Below are 21,339 nucleotides of genomic sequence, written 5' to 3' on the forward strand. Positions count from 1 at the left end.
TTTAATTGATAATTTTTTTAAACTAAAATCACCCTCTTTTTTTTGTTATCACATATTATTTCATCAAGTAAAATTGTTGATAATTAAAATCTCCACTACTACTCCGCATTGTAGTTTACAGTTTACAGAGATGGTTTGTGGCGGTCGACTTCTCTACTACCTCCTTATCTCCCTCGCCGTCGCTCTCATCACCTACAACGCCATCATCTCCTCCACCGCCACCCTCCTCGCCCCCGGCTTCCCCGGCCGACGCGGCGGTCCTTTCTCCCGCTCCTCGTCATCCGATCGGGTTGAGAATCGCCGGCAGCTGTTCCACACCGCGGTGACCGCGTCCGACTCTGCCTACAATGCCTGGCAGTGCCGGGTCATGTACTACTGGTTCAAGAAGGCCCGAGAAGCCCGACCCGACACGGAGATGGGCGGATTCACCAGGATCTTGCACTCCGGCCGGGCTGATAATCTCGTGGACGAGATCCCCACCTTCGTCGCAGATCCCCTCCCTAATGGAATGGATCAGGTGATTCAGCTACACACCTCTTTAATCTCGTTAAGATTTTCCTTTTGGGGGGATCAGCATTGAGTCCTTTGAGCGACGAATGAGAATTTATTTACAAACTTGAAGTAGCGAATTCCCCAGGTTGCATTTATTGCCTTTTATCTTTAGTGTTTAGACTGATTGCTGCGAACAAGTATGATCGCTCCACCAGGTATTTGTCCTAAAAATCTGATTTTTTTTTTTCCTTTGAGATATAGTACCAACGGTTTAAAAATGATGGCTGCTACATAATACCATTCTATGAGTTGGAACTGGAAATGTTACAAAATCAGTTATCAACTTCAGATACTTTTGGCGCAAGCTTTATTAGGGTTATATATCTTCAACTTTGTTGGACTGAATTAGGGGTAGGAAACTTGGCCAGTGTCAATTTTATGCTACAAAGATTATCAACTTCAGATAGTCGGGGAGCGAGCTTTAATAGGGCGTATATTTTCAACTTTGCTTGGCTGAATTAGGGGTATGAAACTTGGCCAATGGTATCTTTAGTGAGAATTCTTAGCTTCACTTGAAGGTTTTGTAGAATGAAAATTGGAGTTTGGTGGACCAAAGTGGTAGATAATTCATGCCGTGTAAAGTGCAAAAATGCATGTTCCTCTTGTAACACTATTAGCATCTCTTGTTGCATTGGTAAATCAATTGATCTAGGTTGATGAATGATGATGTTCTCTTTGAAGATGTCAGAAAGCACATCTGAATCTAACAATCCTACTAACAACAATACTCAGGTCTTGTGACATATGTCTTTATTTGCTGAAACTGTCAATTTTATTAATTGATCATGATCAAGCTTCTTTATTTTGCTGTTATAGGTATTTTTTTGGCCATTGGTTATCGTTTCAATGAGCTTCTATTCAAATAAACACTATGGATTTGTGACACAATCTCTTTTCTATATTCTCATTCCCTTGTCTACAACATTATATTCATGTCATTACACAATGCATGCCTTTTAAATTAAAAATTAAAAGAGACAAGAGGCGAATGACTAAAATTACATGCTATTGCTAACAATAGTGGTTTTAGACGTGATTTCCTTTTGTATCTTGTTGCAGATCAGTTGCTGAGCATGTGCTGAATGTGAAAAAACCTTTTCGTCTACTTAACAATGGTGGTTGCTATTGAAGGATCGAGTAGAGATGATAGAGCCCCCGGGGGTAAAACAAATATCAAAGTAGCAGCGGAAGTTAAACTAGAAAAGATAGACAAGTTCGGTTACTTGGTTCGAAGGGGGGAGGAGGGGGGTAAAACAAATATCAAAGTAGCAGCGGAAGTTAAACTAGAAAAGATAGACAAGTTCGGTTACTTGGTTCGGAGCCTGTGATGACTCCTACTCCAAGACCCGTGATCCTTGATTGCACCGTTGGACAATTCACTAATAGTCTTCTTTCCGAAAATTTCAGAGAAGAAGTAACTCGTATAAATGATGTATAGGATAGTAACAAGCTACTATCTTAACAAAGTAATGCAAGCTTTAAAGTATACCGACAAAGATGAAAAGTTGAAGCGTAAATCGTCGGAGAAGAGTTGTAGCAGCTTGCACACGTAAATGAAGCATAGTAGTATCAGTAGCACGAATAGAGAGAATGAGAATGTTACTAAGAAAAAGTTGATTGTGGCACAGATCTCTAGACGTTCTTTTATAAGTTGCATTCGGTCGACTGAACATGCGTCCTTCCTTCTTCGTCGAGATCCAATCTTCGCTCCATTAATTGCATTTAATGTTCGTATCACCTTGATCGGTCGACCGATCAATCTGATTTCCTTCTTCGTTGAGATTTCAATCTGCCACTGTGTATACCAAAATAGGTTCGGTCGACCAATCCCTGGGTTCGGTCGATCAGTCTGACTTCCAAGTTTGCTCTACGCGATCTGAACTCTGCCACATCAGCTTGGTTCGGTTGACTGAAACTAATCCCATTGATTTCTGCAAAACATAGTTAGTTCCACAATATAAAAAATATCCTCGTACCACAAATTTAGCGCAGTAGTATAATGATGCATGAGTAAGAAAAGACAGTAAGACTTGCCTTGATCTCAACTTGGAAACCACCCGGTTTCTTCAGTTGGATCAGCGGCCTAGAGTTTATCCCTTCCCGGGACACGACCTCCCCGTCGCTCCACTCCAGTTGCTTAACTCAATCTACCTGCCAAATATCGAGTTCTCTAGATCTATCTGGACTTCGTCTTAGCATCGGATCGGCTCACTAGGACTTTCCCTCGATATCAGGTCCTCCAGACCTATCGAGTCCAACTGTCCGGTGTCAGGTCCTCGACCCACCTGGACTTCCCATGCCTGGCTTCCACAATCTGCTAAGACTTCCCTGCCTAGCCGCGGCTAGGGCTTGTTGAATAAACAACCTGCACACTTAGTCAATTCATCAGATCACAACAAGACTTAACTTGAACCTTTGACAACATCAAAACTCAGGTTCTATTCTGGTGCACCTTGCACCAACAACTATTGATCCTGTCCGAGTGCTAAGTCGACGGACGCTGGGGACGTGGCACGCTCCGCTGTCTCTGGCTGGCGATGAATATCTCCGATGGACCTGCAAAGAAGCCGAGTCGGGAGGGGTTTCCCGACGACGGCCCTCCGACGCTCAAGTCAGGCAACGAGAAATGAGAGAGGCAGCGTAACTGTGGCTACAGTGAGGATTGCGCATACCTTTGTCGACGTCTGGGGGTCCTTATATAGGACCCCGGGGAGGCGCGGGCACGCTTCTTGATGCGTGCACGCTTCCCCAAACATACCTTAACGAGCCCATGTCAGAAAAGTACCCCTGACGCCATTCTGCAATCGTCCGAGCATATCCCGGATGTGACGGTGGAAGCTTCCGCTGTATGATCTTGTGTACGGCTCGGCCGCCAACCCTGCTGCCTATCGGCGGCAGATGTCTCGAGGATGATGTTATCCCTTGTCTCCTTTGTCCTCTTGCGTCTCCTGTCTGTTCCATGGTTGAGCGGTTCGACCGCTCGGCAGGCATATCACTTCTGCCCCGGTCGTATGCTCGGATGAGATTGCTCCTACCTATCTTTGTTGCCTTGTGCCCCGGCCGAACGGACAGCCCGCTCGGCCCTGAAACCTTTTTACCTGAGCATCGGAAACCCTACCCCTAGTCGGGTTATCTTTCATTTGGCTCGGGGGATTCCCGGCCGGTCGGCCCTCTTCGTCCGGTCGGTCGGGTCTCAGCGTTGAATCTCTTGACCTTTGACCTCCACGTGTCGTTGACCTTCCGCTAACGAGGGTCCCCCATCCTTACCACCAGATCAACTATAATCTTGTAGCAAACAATACTTGTACCAGAAGAATTACTGCTTTGAAGTAAATTTGTTCTAGATAATCACGAATCTAATTTTTTTCGATGTAAAAAACACTTTGGATTAAACACTTTATGATATCATGATATACCTTGAATAACTTAAGGCATGACAAATTATGTTAAGTTACATAGTTATTAATGCAATGAAAATTTTGAATTATTTTATGGAGTAACTTTACTTACTCCCTTGGTGAGGTTGAAATTGACACTGATCTTGTTTGCTTCTAACTTAAAAGAGAGAGACAATAGAAAAAGAAGAGCAAGCCTTAGCTCCATGACAACCATCCTTAGGAACCTAACAATCTAGCCCTCAAAGATTCTATTGGTGAAATGGATGCTTTGCTTTCAAGGGTAAAAATAATGACATTGACCCTCTCAAACCCCTGCATTGAGCCTTTTGAGAGACACCTCTTTTGGAATTCAAACGCTTTGTGAAATGCTTAACTTTGAAAAATGAGTTCCATTTATACTTAGTCTTTTAATTAGTGTGACGAGGTTCTATTTTTATCACAGGGGTATATCGTTCTCAATAGGCCTTGGGCATTTGTTCAGTGGCTTCAGAAAGCTACTATCCAGGAAGAGTAAGAAAAACAGAATCAGAAAGAGCTTGATGTATTATTTGTTGATAATTATTTATATGACTTTGTTATTCTTAAAAATGTTTCCTGGGCAATTAATTGGATCTTGCCTTTTGTTTTGAGTTTTTATTTGGAACACACCCCGATTTTCAAAGTTTGGTGAATCATGACCTATTTAAGTTTTGTTCCCAATCTATTTATGTGCACAACAAGCTGATTCTGAATCATTTTGTTGATTCAGTTTGTCTTTTTTAGGATGTTTTGGAATTGAAAAGCCTGAAAACTCACATTCAGGTGTAAGCGAACTCACACGAAGATCTCAATCTAAATGAAATCAGTATGTTCAACATTTTGTGCATTTTTGCTCCTCACAAATGATTATAAAATTATCTTTCTAATTCTTTTTAGGTTGGATAGGACATTTGAGGAAGGAAAGACCTAAATCTCACATTTCCAGTGAAAATGAACTCACACAAGATTGTAACCCAAAATGAGTCAAAATGATAATTTTATTTCATCTATTTTGGCACCCAAAAATCTGTTAACTCTAAAATCAGTTCTGACTCATTTTGGATTTTTAAGACATTTTAGGATGGGATATGTGCCCCACATTTTGGATTATTTATAACTCCACACAGGATTTTAACCCAAAATGAGTCAACAAGTTACTATGAAATTTTGCTCGCTCAACATTCTGCCATTTCTGCACTCATCATATTGTCTATGAAATTAGTTTGTTAACTCAAAATGAGTTATCTAGGACATTTTAGGATGAATTAGATCCCAAAATCCATATTTTAGGTGGAAATGAACTCACACAATATTCTGATCCAAAATGAGTCGACAAATTGATTCCAGAGGTTAGATTGAGAAAAAAACTGACATGGGGTGCTATTTAATAAATCTTGGAAATGGGGTGTGATACAGTAAAAATTGAAAATAAATGGCGTGATTCGGTTATTTCCCATGTTTCTTTCTCCTTTTTGTGCAGGTATATCCTCATGGCAGAGCCGGACCACATCATTGTTAAACCCATACCAAATCTTGCTAAATTTGGTTCTGCTGCCGCATTCCCTTTCTTCTACATTGAACCCAAAAAGTATGAACCTGTTCTGCGTAATTTCTACCCAGAGGATAAGGGTCCAATCACAAATATTGATCCTATAGGAAATTCTCCTGTCATAGTTGACAAGGTATTTTCCATTCTCTCTTATTTTTTGCCCCATTCACATTTTTAATGAACATTCTGTGTTTGGCTTTAGGCATCTCTCAGGAAGATTGCTCCAACATGGATGAACATCTCTTTGGAGATGAAGAAAAATCCTGAGGCAGATAAAGCATTTGGTTGGGTGCTTGAAATGTAATTTCTTGATGTCTAAATTGTCATGACTCCCAGAGTCATCAAGCAAAAGTCATATTAAATTTCTTTTTCAGTAATTGTGTGATATTTGAATAAGAATGTTGAATATGTAATTGTAAGTTTCTAGTGATTCTGTATTGTCTTGGTTAAGTAGTAATTCATTTGCCGTTTCCTAGGTATGCCTATGCTGTGGCATCTGCTCTTCATGGAGTTGGAAACAGCTTACATAAGGATCTCATGATTCAGGTATGGCAACTTTATTATGCACAATATGCCACTTTGATTTTGTGGATTTGCTAAATACTTTTTTCAATCACTTAGCCTCCTTGGGACTTAGAAGTTGGTGATAAATACATTATCCATTATACGTATGGATGTGACTATAATATGAAGGTATATTTCACACTCCACTGTTGACACTTGCTGGAAAAATTATCTTCTTCTTCTTTTTTTCTAATTTTGATCACATTTCTCAGGGAGAATTAACTTATGGAAAAATTGGAGAATGGAGATTTGATAAAAGATTATACACCAATAAGTCTCCACCCAAGAACCTTCCTTTACCACCTGCTGGAGTTGCACGGAGTGTGGTACGTGATTTCTACTACTTCAATCTCTACTGATTAAACTTCAGCTGACAGATTTTGTTGTTTTGTTAGATCAGTTAATAGCTTAGATCAATTTGTTTAATTTTGAAGAGTCTTATTCGATATTTGTGCTAGTAAAGTATTTAAGTTGTTTGTCCAGGAGTTTTATACTTGCATTACTCTATAATAATACAAGACTACTATCCCTGTCTGTTCCGCACTAGGGTGTAATATCACAGTGGAAATCAGAAGATGAACTAACTCTAGGTGGATCAAGAGTAGACAGTTGACACTGGATAACATGATCTGACATCCATCAAAGTTGGAACAAAGCATAATCTATTATTCATGTGGGCAAAATACCAGCTAGTACAACTGGCTGTCAAATGGAAGACACGTGTATGAGGTAGAGAGAGGCATGAGTTAAACAGGTTAAATCCAAGGAATCATAGCAAAATCAATCCAGTGATGTGTCTTTAGGTGAGAAAGAGCTAAGAGCATCCTTCGGAGCTCCCACTGTGACGTGAATGCACCGAAGGAGCTCCCTCCCATAGTGGGAGGGAGCTCCATTAATTTTGAGGAACACGGTTCACGGAGTCACTTCGTTCTTTTTTTAAATAAATATTTTTTATTGCTATTTTAAAAAATAAAAATAATAAGATATATAGAAAAAGTTAAGGACCGTTAATTTTTAGCCGTCGAACGGTTACTTTTTATTTTTTTATTTAAAAAATTATCTATAAATATATTCTCAACATTTCATTCTTCTTATCATTTTCTTAATTCTCTACTTCTTTCAACTACAGAAATACCTTGATTTATTTCAAATGGTTGAAAATCCAAATCAATCTATACTCCATGAATTTTTGAAAAATGAATTGATGGAAGATGCAGAAGATATAGACGAACAAAGAATGCTTCGGCTATATGAGCAACAACAAATGGTATGTCAAAGAGCTCAAAGTTCTAGTAGAACACAGAGGAGAATGTATTTGAATCGGAATTGTGAAGTCGGGCATGCTCGTTTTTTCAATGATTACTTCTCTTATGAGCCAAAATATCCTGATGATATATTCCAATGTCGAATGCAAAGAGGGTTATGCCTTTGTATAGTCGATGCCTTAAAAAATCATTCAGAATATTTTCAATGGAAGGTAGATGCGACGGGAAAACAAAGTTTATCGCCACTTCAGAAATGTACGATGGCTATCCGTCAATTGACGTATGGAGTCCTTGTTGATCATTATGATGAGTATCTTTGAATTGTTGAAACAATTATTATCCAATGCTTATTTGACTTCTGTCGATGTGTAATTGAAGTGTTCGGGGTCCAATATTTGAGAAGACCTAATGCTACTGATGTCCAACACTTTTTTGAAATGCATGAGCAAAGACATGGCTTCCTTGGCATGTTGAGTAGTCTTGATTGTATGCATTGGCAATGGAAAAATTACCCATTCGTTTGGAAAGGCAAGTTTACTAAGGGAGATCATGGCGTCCCAACAATTGTATTTGAAGCAGTTGCATCTACTCATGGATATGGCACGCCTTTTTTGGGATTGCAAGGTCGCTTAATGATATCAACGTGCTTAATGAATCACCTTTATTCAACAACGTCTTACAAGGAAATACACCCGAGGTTAATTTTATGGTTAACAATACCTAATATATAAAAGAATACTATCTGACTGATAGGATCTATCCAAAATGGGCTACTTTCGTCAAGAGCTTTCCATGCCCAGGATCCCAAGAGAAAAATGTTTAAGAAACGACAAGAGGCCACAAAAAAGGATGTCGAGCAGACATTTAGGGTGCTCCATCGATAAGCAATATATATAATGAAAATTGTGGAACCCATGGAGGAGTTGTTGAGAGGTTTTTTTGATAGTGGAGAGATGTGTGAGGTTTTTTACTTTTGACGTGACACGGATGTGGCAACGAAAGAGCTCATGGAGAGGTTCTACGACTGTGGATGCCCTAATGGAACAATTTCATTGAATCACTAGTGGTTAACTAACCTGCTGTATGGTACTGGATTGTTGGATGTGCATTTACTTCCATGGTGGCAAAAGGCGAATACGCTCGCCCCCAGCGCTCCCGCCAACCTATCCCAGGGTCAACACGGAGGAGGTAAATCATGGGCGGCTACTAGCCTTTGGAATAGTGACTAGCACATAAGGGAGACATTTACCTCGATTTTACCGAGATTCGAACACCAGACTTGGCCTTATCTTTGACTGCATTAGGCAACAAATATTTGTCTAGCTCGAACACTCTTTGATATCACATTGGGCTATAAAGGACCTGAGCATGCAATCTTGAACTCGTCTTGCATGGATTTACCATTTCACCCAAACTCATTCCGTATATGTACATGTCCATGCCACATCATCAGCCCATGGTGCCACGTAGAAAGAACATCATTTATACATATTCTTGAAGAACCAAGAGAACATAACGCTTATATTGCAATGCATACAATAAGGAAGTTGGTTGTAACTTCCATTGATAACTACCAAGTATTTATATCTATATATAATACTTAGGACTAATAAGGAGATTATCTCTAAGAAATTACTATTTGTTTCCGTATTAGGAGGATTGCCCACTTCATTAGGACAAATGTATTGTAAGAATTCTACATGATACGAGTGAGATACATATTTATTTTCCTTAAAATAAATTGTATCTAACAGGATCCAAACTGATTAAATAGGTTAGGTAATCTTAGTTACCTGAAAAAACCACCCGATTGCAACTTCTAATTATAGACATGGATTCTGTCTCAAGTGTAGCAAGACGAGGTCTTGAGGATAAGCTGGTTTGATTAAGTTGTGGGTTACTTAAGTTGATTTCACTTTCTGAGCCGCAGACAAATAGAAATAGAGGTTTTTTTTCTTCTTTTATACGCTTTCAATACTTTCATAGGATTCTTGAAATGCTGGTGGCACTTCATTTTTGCCTGTTAGTGCGACAACCACTTGCAGTCATGCTAAATGCCAAAGCTTTTTAGGGAATCTCTTGTTTTGGATTATGAATTTGTGATAAACAAATTTATAATAAGTTCCTGAATTGTGACATACATAGGTCGGTTCTTCTATTTTTGCTTAGGTGACTCTTGTCAAGATGCTAAATGAGGCAACCGCAAACATTCCGAATTGGGATACCTTGTGAAATGTTAATAGCAGTCGAGACGAAGAATCAAATTTCTTGTTGGACCAAAGCAAGAACTTCATGAATGTTGCTGCAAAAGCTGTTTATATCTACAACACATGAGCACACAAGTATAATGGCGTAAGAACTCCGTAAATCATTTTTTGCTTTGATGAACGGTTAGCTTATTTGTGCATTTGGAGATTAATTTTTGTGCGTCAGCGTTTATTACATGAAAGTAAATAATCAAAAAAACAAGTAAAGCAACATCATATTGTAGGGTAGAAAACATTTAAAGTTTCTTCTATGCTATTTTGTTGGAATTTTATGGACACATTGTCAATTTCTTATACAGAAGGTTTGTGATTAGTTAGTTATTGTTCAGTAAATGGCTGAGAAAATACTTATTTGTTGGAATGTTTATTTACTTATTTTGTTAAATTTAATATATATGATCCTGTCCTGAAGCTGAGTAGATGGCAACCGGGAAGCAACGCTGAGGTGGCTTGTTTTTCGTCTTCGCTGGTGCTCCTCCGTTCCTGCAACCACAAGTCGTTAGCGCCAAGTCGGGAAGGGGTTCCCGGCGACGGCCCTCCGACGATCAAGTCACACACCGACGAGCGAGGAAAATAGAGTAAAGAAGAAGTAGCGAACAGTGACTCCCAAAGATGTATGTGTGTACCTCCGCGGGAGGCTGCTCCTCTCCTTATATAGGGCTTCAACGAGTAGACTGCACGCTTCCCGGATGGATGCGTATTCTCAAACTTTCCTCAAAAGCTAACATTGAGAAAGGATCCTTGACCTCTCACCATAACGGGGCAAGCGTATCTCTGCCACGGCGGCGGGATCTTCTTCCGTACGATCCTCTATCCTTCCTCACCGTCAGTCGGCGAAACCGATTCCCAAAAGGATATTCTATACATACGCACCATTAATCGGCGGCGTTGACTCTCAAAAGGATGTTGGCATGTATACCCCGTCTTATTTGTCGGCTGTCCATCTGGCTGGCTTCCCCTTGATCGGGCCGACCGGCCTCTTCTTTGGCCTCGTGCGCCTATGTCTTGGCCGATCAGCGTGAATGTCTTTTGCCTCGCTGGACTCCACCTTGATCGGTCCGACCGTCCTCTTCTTTGGCCTCATGCACCTATGTCTGTGTCGCTCGTCGTGCAGTCCCTTGCCTCGGTGTGTTGTAGGCTTGGCCAACCCCCTCCGAACTCTTCTGATCGGACGGGGACGAGGGGCCTTCTAACCGGCTAGTCTCTCGGTTGATCACCTCTTGACTTTGACGTCTACCAAAGCGCTGAACTTCCTTGGAGGTGGGCCCTTCTGGGGCATCACCGGATCACATGTCTCCCCTTTAAGTCTAGTCAAAGGAGACTATAAATCCGATTGACTGGACAAAATGGTGCGAGATGTTGGCATGTATCCCCCGTCTTATTTATCGACTGTCCGTCTGGCCGGCTTCCCCTTGATCGGGTCGACCGACCTTTTCTTTGACCTCATGCGCCTATGTCTTGGCCGATCGACGTGAATGTCTTTTGCCTCGCTGGACTCCACCTTGATCGGTCCAACCGTCCTCTTCTTTGGCCTCATGCGCCTATGTATGTACCACTCGGCGTGCAGTCCCTTGCCTCGGTGTGTTGTAGGCTTGGCCAACCCCCTCCTAACTCTTCTGATCGGACAGGGACGAGGGGCCTTCTGACCGGCTAATCTCTCGATTGACCATCCTTTGACTTTGACGTTTACCAAAATGCTGAACTTCCTTGGAGGTGGGCCCTTCTGGATCATCATCGGATAAAATATATATATATATATATTAAAAAAATTATATAGCAATAGTCAAGTCTGAAACTTTTATAAAGGGTCCATGTCATCAGAAAATCTAAAAGAGATGCCCCTCTTCTATTTCAACAAAAATAAATTCTTAAAAATATTTATCACTAATTCACATGTATATGTATATCTAATTTTTTTAAAATATCCAAAGATAAAGTAGGTGACTCAACTATTTTATAATTCTAATTTGTAAGGCTATAAATTTTCTCATTATCAGTCAGTAGGAAAGGACGACCATGCCCCAGGCAATTGTACGATAATAATATTTTTTTTAGGATTAGGATATTTCAAAAAAGTCCATACCAAATCCTTGCCTTCACCTAACCGCATCCACTAACCATATGTGGTTAACTTAACCCGAGTTTTCAAGTATGGCGAATCCAATTCCTCCCCCACTCCCAACCGCTGGCTAATTAACCCGGCTCGATCATTAGGTTCAACGAACCGGAGATTAAGAAAATGGCCACTTGATCCTCCTCCATCCTATTTCTACCCGGGAGCAGTCACCACAGCGTCTAGCACCGTCGCCTACTCCGGCCGCCGACGTTGCTACCGCCCTCTCGGCCTCGCCTTCCTACCCGACCCTCCGGCAATGAGCGGCGCCGCCTCGATAGTTTCGTCGTAGCCCGGCTGATCCTCCCTCTCCGCCGCTTCGATCTGCGTTTCGGTACTCTTCTCGGCGAATCTTTGAATTTTGAGCACCGATTTCTCACGGGGATTTCTCCCTTTTCAGTCCAAAACGCTGTTTTCGCGCTATTGATTTCTTCATCGGATTTTTATGGGCATCTCGCTAGTTTGATTTTTTTTCAGCTGAATTTTCCGTTCTTTTCCCCAAGTTTTTTCAGCCGAAGTTTGATCATCTTTTTTTGCTTGAAAAATAATAAATAGATTTTTTCCGAGTTCGAAGTTTATATTGATATAAACTATTTGTTTTTATCGGATAAAAACTCTGCAGGCGTCAATTTTTTTTTAAAAAAAAAAAAACAGGACCGCAAGAACTATTTTTTTTGTGTAAAAAAAAATGTTTTCTAACGGTTTATTATAAGATCCGACGGCTTTCTTTCCATCTCATCGCTCGCAGGCTGAAATCGCGGCCGTCGAAACTATGGAAGTTCTGCTACCGACGATGCCTCCCCTCCCTTCTCCGACCTTGCTACCGTGCTACGCCGAGGCCCTCGCCGCCGCTGGCCTCTCCTTCCTGGTAAGCTCCGGCCCCCATCTTCTGTTCCATTTCTTGCTCGTTAATCCTCCTCGAGTCGCTGTCGCCTCTCGTCATCTTTCCACCTCACGTTGAAAACCTCGGCTTTTACCGGCCGAGCGCTATCTTGCGCCGGTGCGGAACCGAGATCGAATTAAATCCAGCGTTTCGTGGCGGTCCCCACTCCAGTTGGGCAAAATCGTCATTTTACCTTCTTTTTTTTTTGTTTTGAAGGATTTAAGAAATGCTCGGCATATACCGTGGAACATTCCCTTGTAAACTTGCACGCTGTCTCCATTGCTTCGCTGCCACCTGTCCAAATTTCTTCGAGCCGAAGCGTAACACGTACAGACGTCGAGATATGACTACTATCTCGGCACGTGCTCACGTGTCCGGTCTATTTTTAACGAACGAATCATTTGGCTGTTCTACCTGTTTATATCTAGTAATTAGGTAATCATTAACAATAAATTAATTAAACGCGTTATTCTTATTCTATATCTTTTCGAGAAAAAATGATATTTCTTTTAATACGGTAGGTGAAATGCAAAATTTGATAAACTTTTGAAGGATTGAAATTTAGATTTCTTTTTGCTGTGTTTTGCAAAATACTCATCAAGATTAGCAAAAACAAGAAGAATATATGTTGAGTGCCTTTGTTTCTCATGTAAATTTATGATTGATATGTCAGGATTCAGTCTGTGGCATGGTTTACGTGCAAGTGTTTACGGAGAAATATAAAGGAAAGAATGAACAAAATGAGCCTGCCGATGCCGGCGACGAAGGTGACAGTGGCAGTGAGGATGAGGAAAATGTGTACGAGGATGGTGGTGCTGCAGGGGGCGAAGAGGATGAAGATGGAGAGGGATATGAGAACCGCAACAACAATAATAATAATAATAGCCAGAAAGATTCTGGCAATGGGGCTGGAGGTGAGAATGGAGAGGGCGACGATGACCAGGATGGAGAAGGAGATAATCCTGAGAATGAAGAAGAAGATGATGACGAAGATGATGATGACGACGACGATGAAGAAGACGAGGAGCATGGGAATGGTCATGTTGACAAGGAAGAGAGGATAGAGGATAGTGAGGAGCAGGACTATGAGGATGAAGAGGATGAGGAAGCAATTCAACCTCCGAAGAAGAGGAAGAAGTGATGGAAGAAGGTGGCGATTTCGGTTGGGTTCCTTGACTTTGGTTATGTAGCACCTTGATATTGTGGTGGTTCAGGTGCTAGAGGGAACTTGGTCACAAGTTAGAATTAATGTTGCTTTGAGTTATTTAAACAAATAAGAGCTTCATGCCCATGCTTAAAATAGTTGGGCTTTATAAATATAATTAAGAGAAACAGGGGTGAATGTGTCTATCTAACATTGATGAATGTGACTTCTTCGACCCGGACTCGCAGTTGGGGCAGTGGGCTACACCGTGGCCAGGTCGGTGTATGCACAGATACACCAACTTACATCACTGTCGAATAAATTCAAATGATGAATACAATCACACACACAACAATAACATACTTTGCTGCCACTAATGTAAAGTCGTCGTCATCTCTATAATCTCATCCATCCATGGCCTCTCCTCCCTTGTTGGCCACATCCGAGAAGACCAGCAGCCCCCTTCGGTAGCCTTCTGGTCTCGGTAGAGGGCAATACATCACCACCCGAACTCAACCCATCCTCAATCTGATCAGTGATCTAGGCAGGGCTCTGGCTAAATGAGAACTTCGCTAACTCCACCAGCAAGTAGGGATATCCCAGCTGCAAGTTCTTCGACCCCCTCAGGCTCACCGACATCGTCAAGGATAGGTCTATGTGCTTGACATGGAGAATCCGGAGCGGCTCAAGCCGGCGGAGATCAAGCACGCCAAGAGACTGACTGGACAGGGGAAGACGGCGCTAGGTGCTCTGGGATTGTGAATCGTAATTAATCATGAGATTTAGATAAATTAATCTTGTTTAATTGAGTGTGCTTTGTAAAGATAATAATAAATCACACCACCTTAATTGAGTTTAGAAAAGAATTATATCTCCTTCAAGATTCGTTAAGGCCTAAACACGGATTATTAAAAAAAAGAAAAGAATTATACTTGACTTACCTAATCCCTGAATCTAACAGTATACATCATAGTGAACCTTGTTCATTCTATACGTCTAAATTGTCATTAAATAAGCATGTGATTCTACTATCTAACATCCAGACATGGATAGCTTCGTTTTATCTCCCGAATTTGACCACGTCTCTTGATCATTTCTTCATCTCTTGATGACCTTTAAGTTGATCGTCACAAGATTCGATGAATAGTTGAGCGTTTCACAGGCTTTCAGGAAGAGACATCTCAAAACACACTTGAGATCAGTACTGATGAACAAGTTTAACATACAAATTCAGATATACAGTCTCATCATCTGTGGAAGGTTGTTTATCACCACTCGAGCTTTGGAGATTGATCAGTGCTTCTGAAAGGACGAACGAATGGACATTATTCATTTTGAGCTTTTGATAGAATGAAATGGCATATTCAAATACATTATACATGACATGATGCAAAGAAAGGAGAACAGGTATCAGCAGTTTTAGATTTTTTTTTTGCACAGTTGAATATCCAACTGCAAACTCTGACCTCGTTGATAAGACAATTAGAACAGTGAATTATACACGAACCAGTGTCATTTTGTAGGATGCAATCAGGAAGATTAAGAAATAACAGTTCATGATAATGAACAGATGCTATATAATAATATAGCCATCTGATGGTATCCAACTAAAAAAAAAATTGTTACGGTCAACAAAAAAGTAGCATGTTGGGAAACACACGGTTGCCATTATAAGAACGAACTATATGATGTTTTACCAAGTGAAATTCTAGGTCAGGGCAATCATGGTGCCGTAGCTTTTAAACATTCATCCAACACACCTAACAATCAGTAGTTTGTCATGAGTCATAAATTCCCAACAAAATCACCATGATGGAAGTAAGCAATCCATACATCACATCTGGACTAAAATTTCCTTCAATTCACAAAAAAGTGAAACATTTTTTTAGATAACATATTTTTGTTTATCTTAAAGAGGACTTATTTGAAAATGAAATAATCATCTTTAGTTCATGTGCTAGTCATCCATAGTCACTCCTTACAGCACAAAAATACAACACAGTAAGTATATATCATTTTAATGTATAATATGATACAATTAATTTCAATTATACTTGATGATACAGTGTCAAATATAAATAAATTTAAGTGTCTTATCACAATTCTATAAATGTCTTACTAATATTAAGTGTTCATAAGTAATCTTAATCTTGATAATCTTAGATGCAATTTGCAGCACCACTATCATTGCTCAGTGGCATAGTTCAGCTTCAAAGAAATGAATTTGAGCGTAGTGTGTCTAGTTAACATCTGCACAATCTTGAAAATAAATGAACCAACTTTAGGATGATTTTGGATACATAATTATGGGAAGGATATTGCTTTCGCTAATAGTTCACATAAGGAGGTTCTATATCGTTCGCATTTTAACTCTAGAGTTCTAGACTATTCTGAGATTTGTTTCCATTATATAATAATAATAATAATAATAATAATAATAATAATATAAAAAAAATACCACGATTTTAATATTTTGAACAATGCACAAGTGCTTAACCAAGTTATGTGCATTTGATCTAATAAGTTTTAGCAATGCACAATAATAAACATAGATCTGAATTCCAATTTTCACATCAGAATTTAAGTTATATCTAGCCATGCGTCTTTATCAACCAGCAAAGTGCTCTTTAGTAATCTTTTATTTGATTAACAATTTAGGATTGATGCACCAGAAATGAAGAGTAAAATACAATACTAGAACAGATAAGTTCATGATCACGAGTCCATACCTTTGTCGTTCCAAGAACAAAGCCAAGCTAGCATTCCCCTACAGCATCCTATACAAGGTTGCTATTGCAGCAAACTGAACCAACCTTGCTATCCTCACTATCATCACAAACTTTGCTATCATTCCATGATTCATTGTCAATAAATGAATGTTTCAGAAACAAAACTGAAAACTGATAATGTTAAGAAAGCTTGTTTTTCCTTATCCTCAATCAGCGGGCAATTCTTTGTTCAACCTTCTGCTCTCTGTATTCTGAATCTGGTAAGGCATAACTCTGCAACTTTTCATTGAACAAGACTTGTGGATCCTTCTCAATCAAAGTCCCATCCTTCCTATATGCATCCTTTAGAAACACAGCCCAATTCATCTCGGTGCCAGCAAGATAAAATGCTCGAGATTGCTTCAGTAACATATGGTAAATAAGCTTGGTGAGGTTGAACTCCTCCTTGAATTCAACAATATGATGGATCCAAGCCCTCTTCTCCAACGTCAGGCTCAAAAATTCATGAATCACACCAACTTGATACTTCTCGGCCTCCACTGTCCATGGCTGCAATGCTGAACCATCAGAATAAGGCGACACCAAAGGAAGAGTGGTAACAGAATCTAGCATCCACTTGTCCTCCTCCTCCAAAGGTAACGCCTTTCCATGGCGGATGGGGAATTTAAATGTCCTACGAACCCTGGCTTCGTCAGGAACGAAGTCCCTCTCGAGGGCACTGACGGCGAGAACCGGGTCCCATTCAACGAGCTCGAGAACATTGCGTCCATCGCTCGGATCAACGGCGACCCGGAAGTACTCTGGATACTTGCGGATGCGATCGCGAAAGTCATAGGGGAGGCCGAAGAGGAGGCGACAGAGATGGAGTTTATCCAGAGGAATGCGGCGGCCAGCCGATAGCATGAGGAGCTTGCGTACAGTGGTGACACGAGCGGCCTCCATATCATCCATGATTTTGCGCTCCTCGTCGAGGAGGGAATCCATGAGCGGCGTGAAGGCGAGGTAGGGTTTGGAGTCAGGCGGGAGGCGGGGCATGTGGAGGAGGAGAGGGTGTTTGGCAGCAAAGCGGGAGACTTTGCGACCTCGAGAAAACCCTAGCTCGCGATAGAGCTTATCGGCGTCGGCGAGGGGGATGCGATGGCATGGCAGCCGAGAAAGGTAGCACTTTGTGCGGGTTATGAAGCGGAGGAAGGAGTCGCGAAGGACGATCGATTCTAAGGCAGGGATGATGAGACCGGCATCCTTCTGTATGGGGGCGACACGGGGGCTCTTCATCTTCTTTCGAAGCTTCTTCCGGCGACGGCAATTGAGGAAGGGGAAAGCCGAGGCGGCGGTAGCTGTGGAAATTCTGCCGTCGGGGAGGGAGGAGAAGGATCCATTTGAGAGAGGAAGATTAACGAAAGGATTCCAACGCACTAGAACAGCATGAAGCCTTCTGGTACCGGAGAGAAGAAGCGCCGCCGCCATGGCCTCCGCGATCGCCGATTCGATCGCCGTTTAAATGAAGGGCTTCAACGGCGATCGGGATGGGCCGCTTCGAAGTCATGCTGTAGCCCAAGAGAATTCGATTAATTAAAATCGAATTTCTTTAATTTACAGCAATATTTAGGGAAATAATTTCAAATACCTCCCTATAATTTACTACTGTATTTCCAGAATGATCAATAAAGTTTTAAAATTAGTAAAGCACCCTTAAAAAATTTGCCCAAAAAATGATTAATGACGTCGAGGTGATTGGAAAAAAGAAAAAGAAAAGCAATTCGACAACAAAAATAAATTCCCAGCAACAGGTTTCAATTTTAATTATATTTAAATGGGAGTTTCATTGTACAACATAAATTAATTAAGTAGGAGTAGAATTGCATGGTTCATATTTTTTTTTTTCTTCATAGTTTCATTAAATAAGCATGCAATTATATTTTCTAACATCCAGACTTGGATGTCTTCGTTTATCTCCAAAAATTTGGCAAACAGACGAATTTCACCAGCACATCTCTTGATGAACGTCACTCAAGTCACTTTATGGTGATCATCTCATTTCTCACACAGGAGGCATTCATGAATATAAACCTGGAAACAAACTTGAGATCAGTATTGATGAATATGTTGAACATACAAAATCAGAAATACAGTGACTTGTCATCTCTCCAGATTGATCAGTGCATCTGAAAAAAAAGGCGAAAACACGTTTTTCATTTTGATCGTTTAGCAGACTGGAATGGCATATTCAAATAGATTATACATGGCATGGTGACAAGAAAGACAAATTTATGACAGTTTAAACAAGTTTTTCAAGAAATATGAGTGTTAGTGTCGATAATATGCATGACAAGGGAGATTCTAGGCCAAGATTTTTGCAGATACAATCTCATCCAACTCAGACTCTGACCGTGATCAGAATTCACTTTCTGAACAAAGAATAAACTCGACGAAACAGGAGAATGCGGGATGCGATCAGTGTCATTTTGAAGTACGCAGTCAGTAAGATTAATAAATTACAGTTTCATGATAACGAGCCAGTGTCATTTTGAAGGATGCAATCGACAACAATAAGAAATAACAGTTTGATGATAAAGAACCAGCGTCATTTCAAAAAATGCAATCAGGAAGATTAAGATATGACAGTTTCATGATAAAGAGAGAGTGTCATTTTGAAGGATGCAATCGGGATAATTAAGAATAAACAGTTTCATGATAAAAAAAAACAGTGTCATTGAGCAGTACTAGTTTATGATATTCAACCTGTGTCATTTTGAAGGATGCAATCAGGAATATTAAGCAGTACTAGTTTCATGATATTGAACCAGTGTCATTGTGCAGCAACACTATGCAGTTACAGTTTCATGATACTGAACCAGTGTCATTTTGAAGGATGCAATCAGACAAATTAAGAAATAAGTATCATGATAATGAACAGTCATGGAATATACGAATATGATATTATCCAAATAAAAAATATGTATGGACGACAAAGTAGTCACATATCGAGAAACTTAGGGTCGCCATTTTAGGAACTGTATGATGTATACCCAGTGAAATTATAGGTTGCGGCAATCACAGTACAGTTTTTAAATATTCATCCAAGAACATATGATCGATGCACCAGAAATGTGCTCTTTGGTCATCTTTTATTGGTCAAGAGCATATGATTGATGCCCCAGAAATGAAGAGTAAAACACAACACTAGCACGGATGTTCATGATCAATGATGAGTCCATACCTTTGTGTTTCAAGAACAAGACCAAATTAGCATTCCCCCACAGCATCCTATACAAGGTTGCTATTGCTGGAAACTGAACCAACCTTGCTATCCTCACTATCATCACAAACTTTGCTATCATTCCATGATTCATTGTCAATAAATGAATGCTTCAGAACCAAAACTGATAATGTTAAGAAAACTTCTCTTTCCTGCTCCTCAATCTGTGAGCAATTCTTCCTTCAACCTTCTAATCCTGGATTCTGAATCTGCCAAAGCATAACTCTGCAATTTTTCATTGAACAAGATTTGTGGATCCTTCTCAATCAAAGTTCCATCTTTCCTATAAGCATCCCTTAGGAACACGGCCCAATTCATCTCGGTGCCAGCGAGATAAAATGCTCGGGATTGCTTCAGCAGCATCTGGTAAGTATGCTTCGTGAGATTGAATTCCTCCTTGAACTCAACAATGTGATGGATCCAAGCTCTCTTCTCCAACGTCAGGCTCAAAAATTCATGAATAACACCGACTCGATACTTCTCGGCCTCCAATGTCCATGGCTGCAATGCTGAACCGTCAGAATAAGGCGACACCAAAGGAAGAGTAGTTAGAGAATCTAATCTCTTCTCGTCGTCCTCCTCCAAAGGCAACGCCTTTCCACGGCGTATGGGGAATTTAAATGACCTCCGAACCCGGGCTGCGTCAGGAACGAAGTCCTTCTCGAGGGCACTGACGGCGAGGGCCGGGTCCCATTCAACGAGCTCGAGAACATGGCGTCCATCGGTTGGATCGGCGACGACCCGGAAGTACTCCGGATACTTGGAGACGCGGTCGCGAAAGTCATCAGGGAGGCCGAAGAGGAGGCGACAATGATGGAGTTTGGCCAGAGGAATGCGGCGGCCAACCGATAGCATGAGGAGCTTGCGTACAGTGGTGACACGAGCCGCCTCCATGTCATCCATGAGTTTGAGCTCCTCGTCGAGGAGGGAGTCCATGAGCGGAGTGAAGGCGAGGTAGGGTTTGGAGTCAGGCGGGAGGCGGGTCAGATGGAGGAGCAGAGGGTGTTGGGCGGCGAAGAGGGAGACTTTGCGACCTCGAGGAAACCCTAGCTCTCGATGGAGCTTGCCGGCTTCGGCGAGGGCGATGCGATGGTCAGGCAGATGAGAAAGGTAGCACTTTGTGCGGGTTATGAAGCGGAGGAAGGAGTCGCGAAGGACGATCGCTTCGAACTCGGGGAGAGGACGACTGCCGTCTTTCTGGGTACGGGCGGCACGGGGGCTCTGCACCTTGTTTCGAATCCTCTTCCGGCGACGACAACTGAGGAAGGGGAAAAGCGAGGCGGCCGAAGCTGTAGAAACTCTGTCGTCGGGGACGGAGGAGAAGGATCCATTTGAGAGAGAAAGATTAGCGAGAGGATTCCAGGGCGCCATAACAGCGTGAATCCTTCTGGTGCCGGAGAGGAGAAGCGCCGCCGCCATATCCTCCGCGATCGCCGATTCGACCGCCAAAATGATCCGCTCATAAACGAAGGGCTTCAATATCTATCGGAACCGGAACGGGCCGCGTCCACTGGTCGCGTTATAGTCCAGTAACGAATTTTCAAAAGAGAACTCCTTTAATTTATATTAATTTAAATCGACGATGGAAATAAATGGTG

The 21,339-nt window shown here is 41.3% G+C and overlaps 3 protein-coding genes across 6 annotated transcripts; 1 reads left to right on the forward strand and 2 right to left on the reverse strand.

The window, feature by feature from the left end:
• The first annotated feature begins 106 nt into the window (after positions 1–106).
• On the forward strand, positions 107–13,338 carry LOC122006387 (hydroxyproline O-arabinosyltransferase 1-like). Of its 4 annotated transcripts, none has more exons than XM_042561874.1 (10): positions 107–517; positions 4,393–4,460; positions 5,449–5,650; positions 5,720–5,817; positions 5,994–6,063; positions 6,139–6,210; positions 6,294–6,407; positions 9,492–12,060; positions 12,475–12,594; positions 13,283–13,338. In XM_042561874.1, the coding sequence occupies exons 1-8, from the start codon at positions 131–133 to the stop codon at positions 9,513–9,515; spliced, it is 1,035 nt and encodes a 344-aa protein (XP_042417808.1). In that variant the 5' UTR covers positions 107–130; the 3' UTR covers positions 9,516–12,060; positions 12,475–12,594; positions 13,283–13,338. The 4 variants fall into 4 exon arrangements, with proteins under 4 accessions (XP_042417808.1, XP_042417807.1, XP_042417806.1 ...); XM_042561873.1 differs by having other exon boundaries at positions 9,506–12,060; XM_042561872.1 differs by having other exon boundaries at positions 9,516–12,060; positions 12,826–13,338.
• Positions 13,339–14,607: 1,269 nt separating this feature from the next.
• LOC122006386 (protein WHAT'S THIS FACTOR 1 homolog, chloroplastic-like) lies at positions 14,608–19,815 on the reverse strand. The gene is made up of 3 exons (XM_042561870.1): positions 19,703–19,815; positions 16,483–18,029; positions 14,608–15,055 (listed from the first exon to the last, which is right to left on the reverse strand). The coding sequence occupies exon 2, from the start codon at positions 17,947–17,949 to the stop codon at positions 16,693–16,695; it is 1,257 nt and encodes a 418-aa protein (XP_042417804.1). The 5' UTR covers positions 17,950–18,029; positions 19,703–19,815; the 3' UTR covers positions 14,608–15,055; positions 16,483–16,692.
• LOC122006385 (protein WHAT'S THIS FACTOR 1, chloroplastic-like) lies at positions 19,809–21,293 on the reverse strand. The gene has a single exon (XM_042561869.1). The coding sequence runs from the start codon at positions 21,158–21,160 to the stop codon at positions 19,901–19,903; it is 1,260 nt and encodes a 419-aa protein (XP_042417803.1). The 5' UTR covers positions 21,161–21,293; the 3' UTR covers positions 19,809–19,900.
• Between the last annotated feature and the right edge of the window lie 46 nt (positions 21,294–21,339).

Source organism: Zingiber officinale, chromosome 7B (assembly GCF_018446385.1).
Source record: "Zingiber officinale cultivar Zhangliang chromosome 7B, Zo_v1.1, whole genome shotgun sequence".
NCBI classification, from domain to species: domain Eukaryota; kingdom Viridiplantae; phylum Streptophyta; class Magnoliopsida; order Zingiberales; family Zingiberaceae; genus Zingiber; species Zingiber officinale.

Bases quoted from the DNA above. Each gene is read 5' to 3' on its own strand.
- LOC122006386 (XM_042561870.1), bottom strand. From the start codon at position 17,949: ATGGCGGCGGCGCTTCTTCTCTCCGGTACCAGAAGGCTTCATGCTGTT.
- LOC122006387 (XM_042561872.1), top strand. From the start codon at position 131: ATGGTTTGTGGCGGTCGACTTCTCTACTACCTCCTTATCTCCCTCGCC. The intron at 5,651-5,719 runs GTATTTTCCATT...GTTTGGCTTTAG, and splicing joins CTCCTGTCATAGTTGACAAG to GCATCTCTCAGGAAGATTGC. The intron at 6,211-6,293 runs GTATATTTCACA...CACATTTCTCAG, and splicing joins GATGTGACTATAATATGAAG to GGAGAATTAACTTATGGAAA.
- LOC122006385 (XM_042561869.1), bottom strand. From the start codon at position 21,160: ATGGCGGCGGCGCTTCTCCTCTCCGGCACCAGAAGGATTCACGCTGTT.